The sequence below is a fragment of the Typopeltis vanoorti genome, chromosome 13 (assembly GCF_054136105.1).
Source record: "Typopeltis vanoorti isolate ZY-2024b chromosome 13, IOZ_Tvanoo_1.0, whole genome shotgun sequence".
Taxonomy (NCBI): Eukaryota; Metazoa; Arthropoda; class Arachnida; order Uropygi; family Thelyphonidae; genus Typopeltis; species Typopeltis vanoorti.
In genome coordinates this window covers 6,211,843-6,232,953 of record NC_143561.1, presented here as the reverse complement: position 1 = coordinate 6,232,953, position 21,111 = coordinate 6,211,843, and the positions used below count along the sequence as shown (strand labels likewise).

Sequence of the window (21,111 nt, the reverse complement as noted above, 5' to 3'; positions counted from 1 at the left end):
AAGTTTGCTGCTACTCGTACATGCAAATATGACTTCTGCATTACTTCAACCTTAGTATCATCTCTGGTCTGGCTTCCACTGATGAGACCTCAATAAAGGCTGAAACCGGTCTGGGTAGTGACACTTCCCATAATGCACAGCATTATACATGTCTGCAAGGATATGTGCTTTGCATTATTGGATACTAAGGCAAGTGATGTGAAGTCATTATCTTCTATATATGAGTTGCCCCAGTCCTGAAAATACTTCAGGTGCAAACTTTGTTTGCTTGCACTTGGATAATGGATTAAGCCAAGTATATAATTTCTTGGTATCTTTAATCTGAAGACTATTACTGTGAAACAGCATATCATAGCTCTAAACTGCATGTTCTCTGTCAATTTCTTTTTTTCTAGTTTGATGAAAAACTTGAGTTTCACAAGGAAAAAGGTGGCAATTTGCACCTTTTTCCTTATTCAAAAAATTTGCACTTGAAGTCATTTCAGGACTGGGCAACTCGTATATAGAAGCTAATGACTTCACATCACTTGCCTTAGTATCCCATAATGCAAAGCACATATCCTTGCAGACATGTATAATGCTATGCATTATGGGAAGGGCCACCACCCAGACCGGTTTTGACTTTTATTGTAGTCTCATCAGCGGAAGCCAGATCAAGGTTGAAGTAATACAGAAGTCATATTTCCATATACAAGTAGCCAAAAGATGTCAACTTATTACTGAAATATTCTGGATTAGAGATAGATATTGAACGTTTTTTCACTTGGTTATACTATAAATTAAAGAAGTTGTGAAGTGACTTCACATGCAAACTTTGTTTGCTTACACTTGGATAAATGATGAAACCAAGAATATAATTTCTTGGCATCTTTAATTTATAGTAGAAGCAAGTGAAAAAACTTTCTACATAGGTTGCTATCACTTGTGTAGATGTTTTTAATCCATTTTGGTTTTTCTAGATTCATTTCTAAGCCAATCTCACTGCTTTTTGTGTATATATTTTTGCCCATTTCTTCTAAGTCTTTTGAGTTTTGAGATATTAATACTAGATTGTCAGCAAACATAAGAATTTGTAATTTTTTGCTATATATGTTTATTCCTCTGTTTTTTTGTCTATTTTTCTCAGAATATATTCTAAAGTGTTGGCAAATACATTTGTGGAGATTCACATCGCCTTGGCGGTTCTCTCTTTATATCTATGTTTATAGGTTGATCAAATAGGATTATTTGTGTGTCAGATTTTTGTTAATTTCTTTTATCATGTGGAAGTAAGTAGGATCTATATTTATTTACAGTAAGGCTATGTTTATTTCAAGATAGATTTTTTTATATATGTGAGAGAGTAGACAGATTGGATGATAATTTTTTTGTCTTCTTTATTCCCTTTCTTGAATAGAAGTATGATTTTTGAGATCTTCCATTCCTCTGGAATCTTTTCTTCTTTCAAGTACCACGTGAATCTGGTAGCCAAGACTGAATATAGTTGGTCCATTTTGTTGGATTTTTTCAGCTTTAACATAATCAAGTCCTGAAGCTTTAACTTTATTTTCTTATGGGCACATTCTATTTCATCAGGAAGTACATCTGGTATATTGCTTTGTTTTCGAATGATAGATTCTGAGACTTGGCATTTAGTTGCATGAAGGTCATTATAGAAATTATGCACAACTTCTGTTTTTCTCCATTTTGATCCTTTAAAGCAGATGAAATTGGCTTTTTAAAATTTAAGTTATTATTATTATTATTCAGGCCTCCATGGAGTCAAAGACTCATCACGGGAGGTCCTTCCTAAGAAACACAAAGTCTATCAAGACTCATCGTGGGAGGTCCCTCCTAGGAAACACAAAGTCTATCATACCACTCCTTAAACTCATTGACCGTTCTCACTCTCACCACTCTATCAGGCAATGCATTCCATGGTTCAACCACCCTCCATGCAAAGAAACCACTCCTCACCCTCTTGCTCACAGTTTCCTTTTGTAACTTCCAGGGATGGCCCCTTGTCATGACTCCTTTCTGCTGTTCAACCAAGCAAAAGAACTCCCCAGTGTCAACCCCATAACCACCTCTCAACAGTTTAAAAGTCTCAATCATATCACCTCTCCTTCTTCTATCCACCAAACTCTGCAGTCCACATTCCCTCAGCAGATCCTCATAATCTTTGTACCCCTTCCACAGTTAATTTATCCCCTTCAAATCCTGGAGACCAAATCTTAGATTTAATGATAAAGCCCAATCCACCTTACAACTGTTTGAGGATGCTCCCAGGAGAATCTGTGAGTCATCGTGCCATCTTGCTGTTAATTCTTTTAATCTTTTTATTTCATCCACTAGGAGAATATTTAAGTTGATATTGGTTAGTTCTTTGATTAACATTCTGTGGTTTCTTGCCAAAGTTCGAGTATTGAGGATACCAATTGCTGTTTCAAAGATCTAACAGGAAGCCTGCCTTTATGTGCAGTATTCTTAGCACCCCCTGGCCTCACTCAATGGTTTACTGCCGCTGTAGAGAGGTGAGCATGGGCTGTGCAGGACTTGGGGCCATTTCTTGTTGCTATAATAATGGCATCTTTGCTGTAGTCAGATATACACTTCTCCTGACTAAGGTTCTGAAGTGTTCACCAGAGCTATGTTTGCGTAATTGGGTCCAGGTCCGATGGTGGCTAGGATTCCCAACACCCCAGGGTGCACCGTGGAGAGGTAGAGTTGGACTTTGCACCACTTGCTATACATGGTTATTAATATTTCAAAAAATGCAGGAACTAAAGCATTTGAAACAAGTATCATAAACCTTGCTGACCTGGTTGGCCGAGTATTGACATATCCGCTCTCCAGCCAAAAGGCTACGAGTTTGAATCCAGCTATAGGCATGGATGTTTGCGATTGTCTGTGGAAATACTAGTGGTGGTGGGCGGTAGATGATGTTAGTGTAGTTGCGGTTAGTTGTAGTTGGTGGATTGTAGAGACAAAGAGCTATAGAGTAGGTATCCTCCCTTGATGAGTCTTTGGACTCCCTGGAGGTCCAATAATAATAATCATAATTATTAGAACAATCTAAGAAAAACATAACTATATTACCTGTAAACAAATGGTTGTAAACTTATCCTCTAACTGAATGTACTAGCACAAGGTCATAACTTTGAGATTTCACACAAATGTATTCCTTATATATAGATTTCGGATACAACATTGAAAAGAACACCAGTCATATCTAGTATTAAAGCTAAAAGACTATGTTTTGAAATAGCCAAAGTGATCTATGATGTCCAAACCATCAGAATTGGATATTCCACCAGCAGAATTAAAAGAAAGCCCTAAATTCCTTAAAACAAAATAATAACATAGTTATCACCAAAGCTGACAAAGGCAATGCTACTGTAGTCTTAGATGCTAAATCATATAATTGGATCACAATAAATACTCCCAGCTTAATAATGATCCTACCAAACATCAGCTCAAAAAATTCAGGTTATTGGATGAAACAACATACATAGATCAAGAAACCATCAAAAAGACTCAAAACGTACCACGTTTTGAGTCTTTTTGATTTCAAAACATACCATGCAAGACCTAGAATATATGGTTCAACAAAATTACATAAAAGTAAATGTCCATTTAGACCTATTGTGGATTCTATAGGCAGTCCCACGTATAAAATACCTAGATTTCTGTCCTTCTCCATACCCTCATTGGCCACTTAGCTTCAATAAAAAAATTCCATAGAATTTCATACAAGAATAAACGACATTAAACTAGCAGATACAGACAAGTTAGTAAGCTTTGACATTCTCTCTCTCTCTCTCTCTCTTCACTAATATCCCTCACAAAAGAATAAAATTGTTAACCCAAAAATTTCCACCAGATATAGTGGAATTATTCAAATTTGCAATCACATCAGGTTACGTCACATGAAAAGATAAAATATATAAACAAGAGGAAGGAACAACAATGGGCTCACCTTTATCACCTAACTTAGCCAACATTTTTCCTGAACAAGAAGATAGAATTTTCACTCTTAACCCCAAACCAACAATGCTATGTGATGATATCTATGCTATGTGATGATATCTCTGCAGTCTGGAGTCGCAAAGAACCAGAACTCTACTCATTTCTACAAAAAAAATCAACACCCGTATCAAGTTCACACTAGAAAAAGAATCATCAAAGGGTATTTCCTTTCTTGACATACACATCCATCATAAACAAGACAGATACTATTTCAACTTCTGTCTACCAAAAACCAACTTTTTCAGGTTGTTATATCCATAATACATCAGCTCGCCATCTATCTCAAAAATATGGCATCATAAAATCTTGGAATGTATGGAATGATGCAGTTATGAGTACTTTAGAAAAATGAAATGTAAGATCTGACAAATAATAGATACCAGATTAGAAGAGAAATGTAACATGACACTAATCAAATCATGATATACTGTATGGGAATATGAGGTAAGAGCTAGATTTTTCTCACAGAAAGCAGTGATTTATAGTCTCCCTCAATGAGTCCTCGACTCTCTGGAAGTCTCAGATAATAATAATATCACATTACTTAGAACACCCCCCTGTGGACTTGCCAGAAAATGAAAAAAGTATCTGATACTGCACAGGTGACTAATAAATAAATTGGAGCAAATGAGGATAGATATGAAGTTGGCAATAGACATATATAAGATAGTTGACATACATCAGGGTGGTATATATGATAGAAAGTTCTAGGACAGTGATTTGATACAAGGCTTTGTGTTTGGATCACAGCTATTCAATATGCAAGGATATTTGCCAATGATGCTATGATAGGAAAGACAACAGGAAATTAATCAAGTATAGAAATCACGCAGGAGCATTTGAAATGACCAACATGTTTGCTAGTTCAATGTTGCAAAGTGTAAAGTTATACATTTTAGAATGAGGAGATTACATAACATGTATTACAATTAACAGGACCACAATGCAAATGACTGATGAGGTTAGGGATCTTGGACTAAGAGTGAACAAGGAATTGAAATTCAGGAGACATAATGCAAAAGTGGGCAAAAGCTCACTTAGATGTTGAAAAACACTCATAAGTAAGGAAGTTATATCTCTTTATAAGGCCTTGCTGTGACTATCTACAGAGTATTCATATTGGGCTGCCCTAGTTTCAAATAACAGTAAAAAATTGAAATGCAGAAATATGTAAGGTTTGGGTTGTTCAAATGTTCCAGAGATGCTACAAATTTCATCCAAAATTTTTTTTTTTAGAAAAACTTGATTAGTGTTCCTTCTCATTTGTACAATTTTGACACCACTGAGAGGATTCAGAAGCAGGTAAGAAAGACAGCAGCATGTGTGTGTGTGTAGAATATTCACAATGAGGAACAGACTTGAGGTTTATGAGTTGCAAATTGTGGTTAATAAAAAAGAGGAGATGTGATAGACACATTTTACTAAAGAGATAATTATAATTTTTACAAGGGATATTATAACATAGATGCAAAAGAAAATATCATTTCTGGAAACTAAATAAGAATAAGGTTAGCAAGAATGTGACAATTTTTTGCTTAGAGAGAATGGTAAATGAGTGGAATAGGTCACCAAATTTGGGAGTGCATTGTCAGCAAATGAGTTTAAGAAGAGACATAATAGGCACTGTTTAGACCTTGATGAGTATTAGCATTTCATCTCCATGGAATCCCAAGACTCAATGCCCAAATTATAATTTAAAAATAACCTCAAAAATTCTTGATGAAAAACTTCATGACAATTATCATTAAATTCCTGATATGTAGAGGATACAACAAAAATACAAACTTTATATCATTACTAACTTCCTATTGACAATTTTTCTTCAATTTTGGCCTTCTATGGCATTTCTCACTGTATCAAAAGAGATCCAGAAGAAGACCAACTGGATCTTGGTCTTCCTCTGGAACTTTCCCTGGTATCTTGGCATCCAACACCTGCTTTGCCTTTCCTCTCCATTCTGTTTAAGTGTTCATACCACTTGAGATTAGCTCTGCTCACATATATCTGAATGCTAGCAATGTCAAGTTCCTTCTTGATATCTTCAATTTTTAATATGATACTGCATTGATGCCACTGTTCATCAATCTTTTTCAGAACTTTCATATGTGGCCTCTTGATATTTCTATGTGGTCTCTAGCCTTTGTTCTGCTTTATTTCTAAACTATTCCTCAGGTCAAAAATGTTTAAACACCATCTTGTATACTGCTACTTGGGTGTTTAGGCTAATTTCTCTCTTATTCCATATAAACTTAAGCTGACTCCTTAACCATGCCAGTTTTGCTCATCTGTTGTCTATTTCCATATTTAATTTGCTATCATCACTAAAATTGTGTCCAGATAGTATTTTATTTGTTCTGAGGTTTCCCATTTGGGATGCAGCTGATAATTTCAATATTGCTGCCTATTTTCATAGTCTTTGTATTTTTATTGTTGATTTTTGGTACAAGTCTACAGGAAATCCTGCAGATTTGTACTGGATTTATTTAAATTTATAACATCATCAGCATGGAGCTGAGATTAGCACTTGCAATTTGTTATCAGATGTGATGCCAATTTCCTTCAAAGTGTAATCCATATAGATGATGTACAGCGGCAACAGATTTTATTCTCCTCTCACACCTGATTTTACATCAAACCATCTTTTTGAAACTCCTTTGATTGTAACAGCTGACTTACAACTTAAATACAGACTATATCAGTATGCTGTCCCATTTACACCATGTAATCGTAATGTTTTGAACAGCTTTTATCTTGGCACCTTGTCACATCTTTTCCAGATCTACAAAACTTAATTACAGATCACTGTAATTAAGTTTTATTTTATCTAGTCAGTCCTCAACTTACGACCATTCACACATCAAATGGTCCTTATATTAACATCTATTATCACCTCACTCCTGCAATCCATGGACCAGCATGTTATTACTGCCTTTAAGACATTTACGAAAGGTATTTCTGTAAGTCCGAAATCACATGAAGTAAGAGAAATTTTTCAAAGTTGGGCTGAACAGCCAAGAATACCTAATATAGCCCGCTTTTGGGGGGGGGGGCACCATTTGAACTTTAGGAAAAACAGTAGTACCTCTCTCCGACCTCATTTGCTGTTTTAGTGCCTGCATGCACGTGTCTTAGTCTTATATTCCCATGAAGATGACAACATGACATTGCTGAAATAGAGGAAGTATATATTAAAGTTTATTTTAATTTATATTCCAATATACAGGGTGTTCGGGATAAATTTGACAGTTTCGTAAGGAAAAAGAAAATCTTCTTTGTATCTATTAAATTTAATGAATTGACAAAAAAACATTACAGGCAGAGTTAATTACAATACTATCAACAAGATTTACTCAAAATAACCACCATTAGCATCGATCACAGCTTCAATTCTGCTTCGGAACCTCGAACAAGCTGATGCTACAGTCTCCCTGGGAAGGGCCGCAAAAACTGTTTTAATTTTATCCATTAACTGGGCTTTTGTATTACTGGAAGTGCGATTGGTGTCTTTTTCAACTGCGCCCCATACAAAATAATCCATGGGGTTAAGGTCTGGGGAGTTTGGAGGCCAAACATTTGGACTGGTGAAGTCGTAGAAATTTTCAGACAACCATTTTTGACTTTTCCCAGAGGTGTGGCAAGGGGCCGAATCCTGCTGCCATACATACGGCCTACCATTGGCTACCCTTGTTATCCAGGGCTTGACTACAGTTAGCAACTCCACGAACAAAGCCCGAATTCCAATGCCAAGGTTCTTCAACACCTGTTCCTGCAGATTTGCGAGGAATTCTGCTGTACGAACGCAATCAGATCGTCTGCTAGGGATCTTTCTTCTTGCTACATCCTCGTAGTCACCATTGCAAGTCTCTAGTTCATGCCTGATTGTTTTTACTGTATTCAGGGAGCATTGGGCAGCAGTCGTAATATCCTTATTTTGATGGCGGGCACGAATCATCATGATACAAGTTATTCTCTTCCATGATTCAGGTGGGTTCCAGCTATCCATCCATTCTGACATCTTGTATATGAATGAAGAAGGGTCCAAACTTTTAAATGAAGAGAAGTGTGTGTTAATACATGTAACTTACGGAAAAATATAATTAATTATAAATATGTCAAATTTATCCCGAACACCCTGTACGTTGTGAATTCCTTAAGTTATTTAATAATCTGGAACACTCAGTGGGAATATTCTGCTGTAATTCTGACATTAATTTGATTTCCATGTTTAAAAATAGAACTATGAAAGCTCTATTACATTCATCTGGAATTTGACCTTCTGACCATGTCTTCTGAATTATGCAGTGCAGCCTCTGTAAAACTCCATACTAGCTGAATAACGTCTTCCCACATTTGTGGTTATATCTTTTTTTTTTTTTCATTTCCTCTCTTGCATGCATTTTCTGTAGTTATTAGATGGAGGATTAAATTCCTAGTTTTAAGGGGTTTTTTTAATTAGAAAAATTAAGTTTTCTAGGAAAAATCACTTGGCTAGAGCAGCCTATTTAATATTTGCTTGATTGAAGTATTTGAATTGCTTATAAGTTATGCCAAAAATATGACTTCTTCAATGGAAAAATCGTTTTTTTTTTAATTTAAACATTTAAAACTACTTTTAGCACACAAGAAGGTTCTGATAAGAAATTAAATCACACAAGAACAAGTAATCAAAAAAAGGATGCTTTTATGTATTAGGAAAATCTTTAGACATAAAATAAGGGCCAAACATATAAAGTCATATATAGCATGTAATGTTTAACATTGACATACTGCTTTCATGATTACCTTGATAATATAATCCTGTCTCCAGTCTACATCAACTACATTTGGAGGATCAGAAGATATCCTGCAAACATTTAACCATGAAACAATTAACTAAGTAAATAACATTATGCCAAAAATTGAAACTATAATTTATCCTAAATATATAAGCCACAAAGAATGAATTCATAAGATTGTGGTTATTTATGGCTGACTTTCTTGAAAATGTCTTTGCTGTTCTCTACATTATGCTAAGAATTGTACAATGTTAAAACCAATATGTAAATATTATCATTTTATACATTAAAACATTTTTGCATATTAAAAATTTTATATATTATAATCAGAGACCTCCAGGAAGTCCAGGATTCATCATAGGATGCTATACATCACCCACAACAGTTATCCTACTTTTTCTTAAACTCATTCACAATAGATGCAACTCGCCACTTTAACAGGCAAGCTATTCCACTCTCACTGCTCTATGAGAGAAAAAGAATATAGCCATCACATCCCTTTCTTAACTGCAAACAACTCAACATTGACAGATGCCCATTGTTCTCTACTCACCTTTATTTTTATTATTATTTTTTTTTTACTTTAACCATGTAAGATTGTAAGCTTATAGTACTGTAAGTGGGCTTTATTACTGTTTATAACTGCTTTGTATTTTTTTTTACCTCATCTAGAAGCCTTGCTCTAGAGACCCAATATGAAACTTTTTCAAGACTCTTAAGGACTTCAATAAGCAGGGCAGTTTTCTCTCACTGGGAGATGAAATTCATCCACCATCTACAGACAATCATACACATCAATACTGGATTTGAATTTGGAAAAATTTGGAAAATGACTGGATTTGAATCTGCAGCATGCTCGTTGGAGAATAGATATGCTAACAACATGACCAATCAGGCCAGTAAAAGAAAAGTATAATGGAAAACACCTGCTATAATTCTGTGTTCAATCTGATTCTCTGCAAGCTTTACCTGGAGGTATAGCTTGCAGAGTTTGTGACTGCTGAGGTAGGATTTGAGTTCATCATCCTGATAGGAATGCAGGGTCAGTCCAGAAGTTTGTAAAGAAGCCCATTGCATCATATTTTGTTGAATGCTTTGGAAATATTCAAGGAAGATCATCCCTATCTGCCACTTCCAATTGTACCCTATACTGATGTTTTCTATGACTGAGAACTTGATTGTCAGTTGAGGGTTCTCCTGGAATCCAAATTGCTCACTGGGGATGAGATTTAATTCTTTAGTGACTTTCTGAAGTCTTGTTGCTATTCCTTCTCAGCTATTTTTCCTAAGCAGGTGAGCAAGCTGATTAGGCAATAGTTTTGAGATTTAGATCACATCTGCTACTTTCCAACATGCTGGGAAGCAGTGATATCTTAATACTGTACTGACAATAGCAACCACGTGTATTATGGCTTTATTTGAGGCATTTATAAGGCATTTGATTATTTTATTAGAAATCCCATCTGGGCCCATCAAACAAAGTTTGCATATGAATTATCTTTACATACATGTAAACTTTGTTCACACTTGGGTAAAATACTAAACAATATAAATTCTTTGTGGAAAGCTTCTGGTATTGAGAATGGAAACGATTAAAACATTACGAGATAGAACATACAATATATCTATTATGTCAGTTAACAGGAACAAATAGCTGCACTATCTGACGCAGAATTTTATCCTCAATGGTTATCAAACCAAGATAATCAACAAAATTCTTAATACATCTCCTGCAGCTCCTTCACTTAAACAAGATTATAAGAATGCAATCACACTACCTTACATCAAGAATGTTACAAAGTGGCTGTGTTGCTCTGTGAGTACAGCATCAAAGTGGCTTTATCATAGCATAAAATCTTCATATACTTACATCCACCTAAACCTCCACATCATCCCATGAAAAAACCAGGTGTTTATGAGATTCATTGCTCTTGTGATATTTTTTGCTATATATGTGAAGTTCTGATAACATCTAATATGTACAATTAATTGTTTCTAGTATTTGTGTGTGTGTGTGTGTGTGTGTGTGTGTGTGTGTGTGTGTGTGTGTGTAACTTTTGATAGCACCCTTGACACTATAAGTCATCATCATCATCATCAAATTCCTGCCATGTACCCTCAAGGGGTGTACAGGATATGACAGTACTACATGAAAAAATTACATCATTACTATCTACAATTTTCCTCCAAATCAGTCTGTTACTTGTCAAGACTCCAACATTATCAGATCTTATATTTCTATCATCTAAGGCACTTTGTACCGTATCAATCCACCTATATCTTGGTCTTCCTCTGGGTCGTTTTCCTGCCAACCTGGCAGAGAACACTTGTTTTGCTAATCTTTCCTCTCCCATTCTATTTAAGTGACCATACCATCTGAGATTAGCTCTGCTAACGCATTCCTGGATGCTGACAATGTCAAGTTCTTTCCTAATATCCTCATTTTTAATATGATATTGCCATTGATGCCATCTGTTCACGCCTCTAATCTTTCTCAGGACTCTCATATCTGCGGTCTCTAGTCTTTGGTCAAGTGTTTTACTTCTGACCCAGCTCTCAGATCCATAAGTTAAAACTGGTTTGAACACAGTCTTGTATACAGCTAATTTAGTGTTCCGACTAATTTCTTTCTTATTCCATATGAATTTATTCAATTGACTTCCCACGATACCAGCTTTGCTGATTCTGTTGTCTATTTCTATATTTAGTTTACCATCTTCAGTAAAAATTGTGCCTAAATAGCTGAAATGTTTTACTTGTTCCACAGGTTCTCCATTCACAACACAGTTGACATTTTCAATGATTCTGCCTATTTTCATTGTCTTTGTCTTTTTATTGCTGACCTTCATACCATATCTATTACAACAGCTATTCAATTTAGTCAGAGAATCTTGCAGACTTGTAGCGGATTTATTTAGAAGTATAACATCATCCGCATAAAGCAAAGAGCTGACATTAACATCTCCAATTTTGATATCAGGTTTAATACCACATTCCTTCATAATGTGATCCATATAGATAATGAATAACAGAGGGGATAATGTACATCCTTGTCTCACACCAGATTTAACATTAAACCATCTTCCTGTACTTCCCTTCAATTCTAACTGCTGACTCACAACTCAAATAAAGACTAAGTATTGCATGATATAATGCCCCATTGACACCATATAACTGCAGCGTATTGAATAGCTTCTCTCTTGGCACCTTGTCATATGCCTTTTCCAAATCGACAAAACTTAAATACAGATCTTTGTTATATTCCCATGCTTTCTCGACTATTTGTCGTAAAGTGAAGATCTGATCCTGACAGCCTCTATTTGGCCTGAATCCAGCTTGTTCTTCACCAAGCTTTTCTTCCACAATTCTTCTCAACCGTTTCTCAAGTATACTTGCATAGATCTTGCCAGGAACACTCAGTAGGGAAATACCTCTGTAATTCTCACATTCAGTTTTATTTCCCTTTTTATATATGGGTACTATGAGAGCTCTACTCCAATCATCGGGAATTCGTCCCTCTGTCCAGGCTTTCTGAACTATGCAGTGCAGCCACTGTAAGACTCTTATACCACCATACTTCAGCATTTCTGGTCAAATATCATCTACTCCTGCTGCCTTTCCACATTTCAAGCCTTTGATGGCTTTTTCTACTTCAAGTATGGATATGTATTCCTGACTGCATGCCTGGTCAGTGTTTTTTTATCACTGTGCTGTCATCACTGCTTGTTTCATTTAGCAGTTTTTCAAAGTAATTACTCCATACTTCAAGGATATCTTTTTCTCCTGTTTTCATTTCACCTTTATCATCTCTAATTCCTTTTACAGCACTCTTGCCTCCATTCCTAAGCTTCTTCAACAACCTCCAGAATATTTTGCCACCTTCTTGATATTTATTTTCTATATTCTTGCCAAAGTCCTCCCATGACTTTTGTTTAGCTAGTTTTACACACTGTTTAGCTTTCTTACATTTGTCTCTGTATTCTATAAGAGTAAAAGCTGACTTATTTGCCAGGAACTTTTGATATGCTTTCTTCTTTTCCTTCACTGCCTCTTTAACTTCCTGTGTCCACCAGGGAGTTCTGATTTTTTTATCTTTGCACACAACCTCACCACATGCCTCTCTGGCAGAATCAATCAATGTTTCCTTCAGAGTTTGCCACTGAATCTCCAAGGTTTGATTCCTGTTCTCAAACTCTTTCATTTTCTTTTCAATAATATTTCTGTATTTTAGTCTACAGTTTACATCTGAGAGCTGCTCAACTTTTATTCGCTTTAAAACTTTCTTACATGTTATTCTTTTCAATATGAAATTCAATTTTATCCTGCTCAAGACTAAATAGTGATCACTTCCAATTTCAAATCCTCTGTACACTCTGGTGTCCTGCACCAGGGAGAAAACATCACTATCAACAATAACATAGTCAATGAGACTTTTCTTATTCCTAGCCTCTTCTCTCCATGTGAATTTGTGCACATTTTTATGTTGGAACATGGTGTTAGTAATAATCAGTCCATGTCCTGAGCAGAAATCCAACAGATATTTGCCATTATTATTAGCTTGGCTCTTTTCTCCAAATTTTCCCAAAATATTTTTGTATGTCTCACAATCATTTCCTACTCTGCTATTTAGATCCCCAACAAGGACCAACTTTTCCTTTTTCATTGTGTCAGTTGCTTTTTCTAAAGCCTCAAAAAATTCCTCCACTTCTACCTTAGTAGAACCTTCTGTGGGACCATAGGCACAAATAAGTCTCATTGTCCAGTTCCCCATTCTCATATTTGCCCACATTACTCTACTTGAGACTGACTGCCATTCAAGAAGATTAGCCTCGTATTTTGTGTTGAATACTATGGCTACTCCTTCTTTTCCTTGATTGTTATTGCCTGAATATAACATTTTGTATTTATTGCTCAGAAAGATCTCACCAGTTTTGGTCTTTTTTGTTTCAGTCACCCCTATTATGTCGATCTGGTACTTATCTAATTCCTCAGCTAGCTAAATTTCTTTGCCATTCAGGCTTCTTACGTTGATAGTACCGATCTTTAACTCTGGTGATGTTGAGTTGGGGTTTGTTTTCAGATTTGTTCCAGTAGCTGACTTTTCGCTGTTCGCCCTGGTTCCCTGGCAAAAACAACGGGGGCCTTGTTTAACCGGGCGACGCCCCAGCCGGCATGAAATTTTGTCATGTTGAACCATAATTTTTTATTTTGGTTTAACCAATAAGAATATAATTTGGTCGGCTAAATCCCAAATTGCCAGCCCATCCTCGTTCGTTCAGTATCAAAGTAGATATCCAATCCTCACCACTAGAAGGTGAGGATTGGACATTAGGTCAGAAGCCCTGGTCGGTTCTCCGCATTCCTTTAAAGGCTATGTGGAGGTCTCCTCTCAGTTATACAGCTTTGACCCTTAAGCACCCCGACACTATAAGTGACTATTTATAAAACTTGTTGGGTTATATCTGTTTATTTTTCATCATCATCATCAAATTCCTGCCATGTACACTCAAAGGGTGTACAGGATATGATAGTACTACATGAAAAATTTACATCATTAATAACTTCCTATCTACAATTTTCTACCAAATCAATCTGTTACTTGTCAAGACCCCAACATTATCAGATTTTATATTTCTATCGTCTAAGGCACTTTGTACCGTATCAATCCACCTATATCTTGGTCTTCCTCTCGATCGTTTTCCTGCCAACCTGGCAAAGAACACTTGTTTTGCTAATCTTTCCTCGCCCATTCTGTTTAAGTGACCATACCACCTGAGATTAGCTCTGCTAACGCATTCCTGGATGCTGATATTGTCAAGTTCTTTCCTAATATCTTTGTTTTTAATATGATATTGCCATTGATGCCATCTGTTCATTCCTCTAATCTTTCTCACGACTCTCATATCTGCAGTCTCTAGTCTTTGGTCAAGTGTTTTACTTCTGACCCAGCTCTCAGATCCATAAGTTAAAATTGGTTTGAACACTGTTTGTATAAGCTAATTTAGTGTTCCGACCAATTTCTCTCTAATTCCATATGAATTTATTCAATTGACTTCTTACCATACCAGCTTTGTTCATTCTACTGTCTACTTCCATATTTAATTTACCATCTCAGTAAAAATCATGCCTAAGTAGCTGAAATGTTTTACTTGTTCCACAGGTTCTCCATTCACAATGCAGTTGACATTTTCAATGATTTTGCCTATTTTCATTGTCTGTCTTTTTATTGCTGACATTCATACCGTATCAGCAACAGTTATTCAATTTAGTCAGCGAATCTTGCACTCTGTAGCGGATTTATTTAGAAGTATAACATCACGCATACAAAAAAGAGCTGACATTAACATCTCCAATTTGATATCATGTTTAATACCACTTTCCTTCATAATGTGATTGTACACCAGGGTCTCACACCAGATTTGACATTAAACCATCTTCCTGTACTTTCTTCAATTCTAACTGCTGACTTACGACTCAAATAAAAACTAAGTATTGCTTGATATAATGCCCCATTGACACCATATAACTGTAGCATATTGAATAGCTTTTCTCTCGGCACCTTGTCACGTGCCTTTTCCAGATAGACAAAACTTAAATATAGATCTTTGTTATATTCCCATGTTATTACCTCTGTAATTCTCACATTCTGTTTTATTTCGCTTTTTATATATGAGTACTATGAGAGCTCTACTCCAATCATCAGGAATTCGTCCCTCTGTCCACGCCTTCTGAACTATGCAGTGCAGCCACTTTTATACCACAATACTTAAGCATTTCTGGTCGAATATCATCTACTCCTGCTGTCTTTTCACATTTCAAGCCTTTGATGGCTTTTTCTACTTCAAGTATGGATATGTATTCCTGCCTGTATGCCTGTTGTGTGTTTTTTTACCACTGTGCTATCACTGCTTCATTCAATTAGCAATTTTTCGAAGTAATTACTCCATACTTCAAGGATATCTTTTTCTCCCATTTTCATGTGACCTTTATCATCTCTAACTCCTTTTACAGCACTCTTTCCTTCATTTCTAAGCTTCTTCAACAACCTCCAGAATTTCTTCCCACCTTCTTGATATTTATTTTCTATGTTCTTGCCAAAGTCCTCCCATGACTTTTGTTTAGCTAATTTTACACAGATTTTAGCTTTCTTACATTTGCCTCTGTATTCTCTAAGAGCACAAAGCTGACTTATTTGCCCGGAACTTTTGATATGCTTTCTTCTTTTCCTTCACTGCCTCTTTAACTTCCTGTGTCCACCATGGAGATCTAATTTTTCTATCCTTGCAGACAACTTCACCACATGCCTCTCTGGCAGAATCAATGTTTTCTTCAGAGTTTGCCACTGAATCTCCAAGGTTTGATTCCTGTTCTCAAACTCTTTCATTTTTTCTTCAATAATCTTTGTGTATTTTAGTCTACAGTTCACATCTAAGAGCTGCTCAACTTTTATTCGCTTTAAAACTTTCTTACATGTTATTCTTTTCAATATGAAATTCAATTTTATCCTGCTCAAGACTAAATAGTGATCACTTTCATTGTCAAATCCTCTGTACACTCTGGTGTCCTGCAAAAGGGAGAAAACATCACTTTCAACAATAACATAGTCAATGAGACTTTTCTTATTCCTAGCCTCTTCTCTCCATGTGAATTTGTGCACATTTTTATGTTGGAACATGGTGTTAGTAATAAACAGTCCATGTCCTGAGCAGAAATCCAACAGGTATTTGCCATTATTATTAGCTTTGCTCTTTTTGACAAATTTTCCCAAAATATTTTTGTATGTCTGACAAACATTTCCTACTCTGCTATTTAGATCCCCAACAAGGACCAACTTTTCCTTTTTCATTGTGTCAGTAGCTTTTTCTAAAGCATCAAAAAATTCCTCCACTTCAACTTCTGTGGGACCATAGGCACAAATAAGTCTCATTGTCCACTTCCCCATTCTTATATTTGCCCACATCACTCTACTTGACACCACCTGCCATTCAAGATGATTAGCCTCATATTTAGTGTTGAATACTATGGCTACTCCTTCTTTTCCTTGATTGTCATTGCCTGAATATATCATTTTGTATTTATTGCTCAGAAAGATCTCACCAGTTTTGGTCTTTTTTGTTTCAGTCACCCCTATTATATCGATCTGGTACTTATCTAACTCCTCAGCTAGCTCCATTTCTTTGCAATTCAGGCTTCTTATGTTGATAGTACCAATCTTTAACTATGATGTTTTTTTAAGTTGGGGTGTGTTTTCAGATTTATTCCAGTAGCTGACTTTTCCCTGTTTGCTCTGGTTCCCTGTCGAAAACAACGGGGGCCTTGTTTAACCGGGCGACGCCCCAGCCGGGATGAAATTTTTTCATGTTGTACCATCATTTTCTATATTGGTTTAAGCCAACAAGAACACAATTTGGTTGGCTAAATACCAAATTCCCAGCCCATCCTCATTAGTTCAGTATCCAGGTAGATACCCAACAGGGTACACCATGAGAAAGTGAGGATTGGACATTAGGTCAGAAGCCCTGGTCGGTTCTCCTCATTCTTTTAAAGGCTATGTGGAGGTCTCCTCTCAGTTATATAGCTTTGACCCTTTTATTTTTTATTAAACCTGTTATTTATCTTGAAACATGTGGTTCGAGAAGCTTTCCACAGAAATGCTCAAACCAGAACCATTTTCAAATATAAATTCTTGCCAAATATCATTTATGATAATATTATAAAATTGTTACTTTCACATATTACTTTCAGATTTACTGAAAAGTTAGATAATAACAGAATACAACAAAAAATTTATAAATCTGTCAAATATTCTATACAAATAGTTATCAAAATTAGTGTTTTCTGGACAATCCAAACAGCATCTTTTTATCTCTGCTAAAATGATGTAATAATATTAAAAATTAATAATTATTAGCTTAGTCTTTATTTGAGTTAAGTCAGCAGTTAGAATTCAAGGAAGTACAGAAAGGTGGTTTAATGTTAAATCTGTTGTCCAACAAGGATGTACATTATCCCTTCTGTCATTCATTATCTATATGGATCACATTATAAAGGAAAGTGGTATTAAACCTGATTTCAAAATTGGAGATGTTAATATCAACTTGGCTTTATGCGGATGATGTTATACTTCTAAATAAATCAGTTGCAGTTGTTAAATAAATAATTAGATAAATAGTTAAATAAAACTATTCACAATGCAGTTGAAAATATCAACTGCATTGTGAATGGAGAACCTATAGAACAAGTAAAACATTTCAGCTACTTCGGCACGATTTTTAGTGAAGATGGTAAATTAAATATGGAATAGACAACAGAATCAACAAAACTGGTATTGTGGGAAGTCAACTGAATAAATTTATATGAAATAAGAGAGAAATTAGCCAAAACACTAAATTAGCTGCATACAAGATAGCATTCAAGTCAATTTTAACTTATGGATCTGAGAGCTGGGTCAGAAGTAAAACACTTGACCAGTGTTTGATTTCTGCAGATATGAGAGTCCTGAGAAAGATTAAGGGCATGAAGAGATGGCATCAATGGTAGAGGAAAGATTAGCAAAACAAGTGTTCTCTGCCAGGTTGGCAGGAAAAAGACCCAGAGGAAGACCAAGTGTATTGATACAGTAAAAAGTGCCTTAGAAGATAGAAATATAAGATCTGATAATGTTGGAGTCTTGACAGGTAACAGACTGATTTGGAGGAAATTTGTAGATAGGAAGTTAGTAATGATGTAATTTTTCATGTAGTACTATCATATCCTGTACACCCCTCGAGGGTAATATCAGAAATTTCATGTTGATGATGATAATTATTAGCGATAATTTGTAATAATTCATTGTGAAGAATTTATGGAGAAAAAACACAAGTTGGAGTAGTTACTTATAATTATGAAAACAACTATGTTTCGACATCTGTATTCAGGTCATCATCAGGAAAAGATACATATGCACAGGACACAAGCTACATGACACTACACAAAAGTAAGATAAATTTAAATGCTTTGTTGGTTTACCGTAGCCTGACCTGTGGTGAATAAAAATAAATAAATTATACATAAAATTAATTGACAAAATAAAATAATTTTTATACATAAGTATAATAACGTACAGATAATTAAAAAAATCTAAATAAATAAAAGTAAAGTTTTATAGTAGAACTACATTGGCTGTACAGCAGAAGAGAAATATGAATTCTGGAACATGCTAGATGAATAAATGAGGGAAATGAAAGAAAACGAGATGGTGATTGTCGGAGGAGACTTGAACGGACACATAGGGAGACAGAATAGGGACTGTGAAAGGGTGCATGGTGGCCATAGAGTGGAAATGATGAACCAGGATGGAGAGAGGATTTTGGTCTTTGCAGTAGCGTTTGATCTGGCAATTGTGAACTCCTTTTTCTGTAAGATGGAAGAGCATTTGATAACATTTAGAAGTGGCAACAATAGTTCACAGATTGACTACATTTTGACTAGAAGAAAACATCTTAAGGCAAATTGTAAGGTAATCCCAACAGATCAAGTGGCGTGGACTTTAAAATAAAGTCGAAGATAAGAACCTTTGGAAGCCATGGGAGGAAGAAAATTAAGTGGTTTCGCTTAAAAGAAGAAAGAATGAGAAACCGTTTTAGGGAGAAGGTGTTAGAGAAAATTTCAGATGAACTAGAAAGTGTACAAGACTGGGGGAGACATAATTCAAAAGTAATTCTAAGCTGTGCAATTGACGTCCTTGGTGAAATATCTGGAAAGATTAGAGAGCAGGAGGAGGGTTGGTGGTGGAATAATAATGTACAAGAAGCAGTGACGGCTAATAGGAAGGCAAAGCAGAAGTGGGATGAGTCAAGAGTGGAAGAGGACAGAGAGAAAAAGCAAGAAGCCAAGAGAGTTGTTGCACAGGCAAAGGCCATGGCATATCAAGACCTTTATGATCAATTAGAAACAAAGGAAGGACAGAGAAAGATTTATCGATTGGCAAAATGTAGAAATAAGGCATCAAAGGACATCGTACATGTGAGGAAGATCAAAGACTCTGAAGGTAGGGTATTAAGGAGGGATGTGGATATAAGAAACAGATGGAGAAATATACTTTGAAGGGCTTTTGAATGAAGAAAATGCAAGGACTCACAGAGATGATTGGGAGCCTTATAAGGGGATGGTGCAAAACATTAGTAGAGTGGAAGTGAAGGAAGCCATAAAGAGGATGAAGAATGGAAAATCGGTGGGCCCTACCAGGATCCCTGTGGAGGCATGGAAGGCACTGGGGGAAGAGGGAATTGACCTGCGGTGGGACCTGTTAATAAAAGTTTGGCAACAGGAAAATATACCTGAGGAATGGAGGGAAAGTACTCTTGTCCCCATCTACAAGAGTAAAGGGAATGCCCAAGACTGTAAGAATTACAAAGGAATAAAGTTGATGTCCCACACGATGAAAATCCCAGAGAGGGTTCTTGATGGAAGACTGAGGAAGGAGGTGGAGATTGCAAAGGAGCAATTTTGGCTTCATGCCTGGTTGATCGATGACAGATGCTACCTTTGGGTTATGAAAGATGACGGAAAAGTTTCGAGAGAAGCAACGGGAGCTACATCTGGTATTTATTGATCTGGAGAAAGCATACGTTAGAGTGCCAAGGCAAGAAGTCTGGAGGTGTCTGAGGAAGAAAAAGGTACCAGAAAAATATGTCAGGTTGGTGCAGGAGATGTACAGAAATGTGAAGACAAGAGTTTGAACTCTTGTCTTCACATTTCCGTGAAGACAAGAGTTCAAAGAGTTCAAGAGAACCTGGGAGAGAGAAAGTTTTCCAGTGACAGCTAGCTTGCTTCAAGGGTCAGCATTAAGTTCGTTCCTGTTTAATATTGTGATGGAGGTGGTGATGGAGGAAGTGAGAGAAGACGCACCTTGGACTATGTTGTATGCAGATGACATTGTGCTGTGTGCAGAATCAAGAAGTAGCAGCATCTAAACTGGAAAGTTGGAGGAAATATGAGACTGAGCAGAAGTAAGACAGAGTATATGTGTTGCAAAGTGCAGCCAGGAGACAGATCTAGAGCTGGAAGGAAATGTCATCAGTGACTTTAGATACTTAGGTTCAACAATTAAAGAGGATAGTGAGACTGAGAAGGAAGTGGGATGTAGGATACAAGCAGGATGGAGGAACTGGAGAGAGATGGCTGGAGTGCTATGCGATAAGAGGGTGATGATCAATCTAAAAGGCAAAATCTACAGGACAGTAGTGAGACCAGCTATGATGTATGCTACGGAAACTGTGGCCCTGAGGAAAAATAACATCAGCAGGATGGAAGTAACGGAGATGAGAATGCTTCGGTGGATGTGTGG

The 21,111-nt window shown here is 36.2% G+C and overlaps 1 protein-coding gene across 1 annotated transcript in view; it reads right to left on the bottom strand.

Annotated features, from left to right (window-relative positions):
- The window catches only part of LOC150099905 (COMM domain-containing protein 3-like), a 92,531-nt gene that overhangs the window by 33,806 nt on the left and 37,614 nt on the right, over positions 1-21,111 (bottom strand). The window contains exon 5 of the mRNA XM_090402580.1: positions 8,791-8,851. Within this exon, the coding sequence (XP_090258706.1) occupies positions 8,791-8,851 (61 nt within the window). The remainder of the gene's footprint in view (positions 1-8,790; positions 8,852-21,111) is intronic.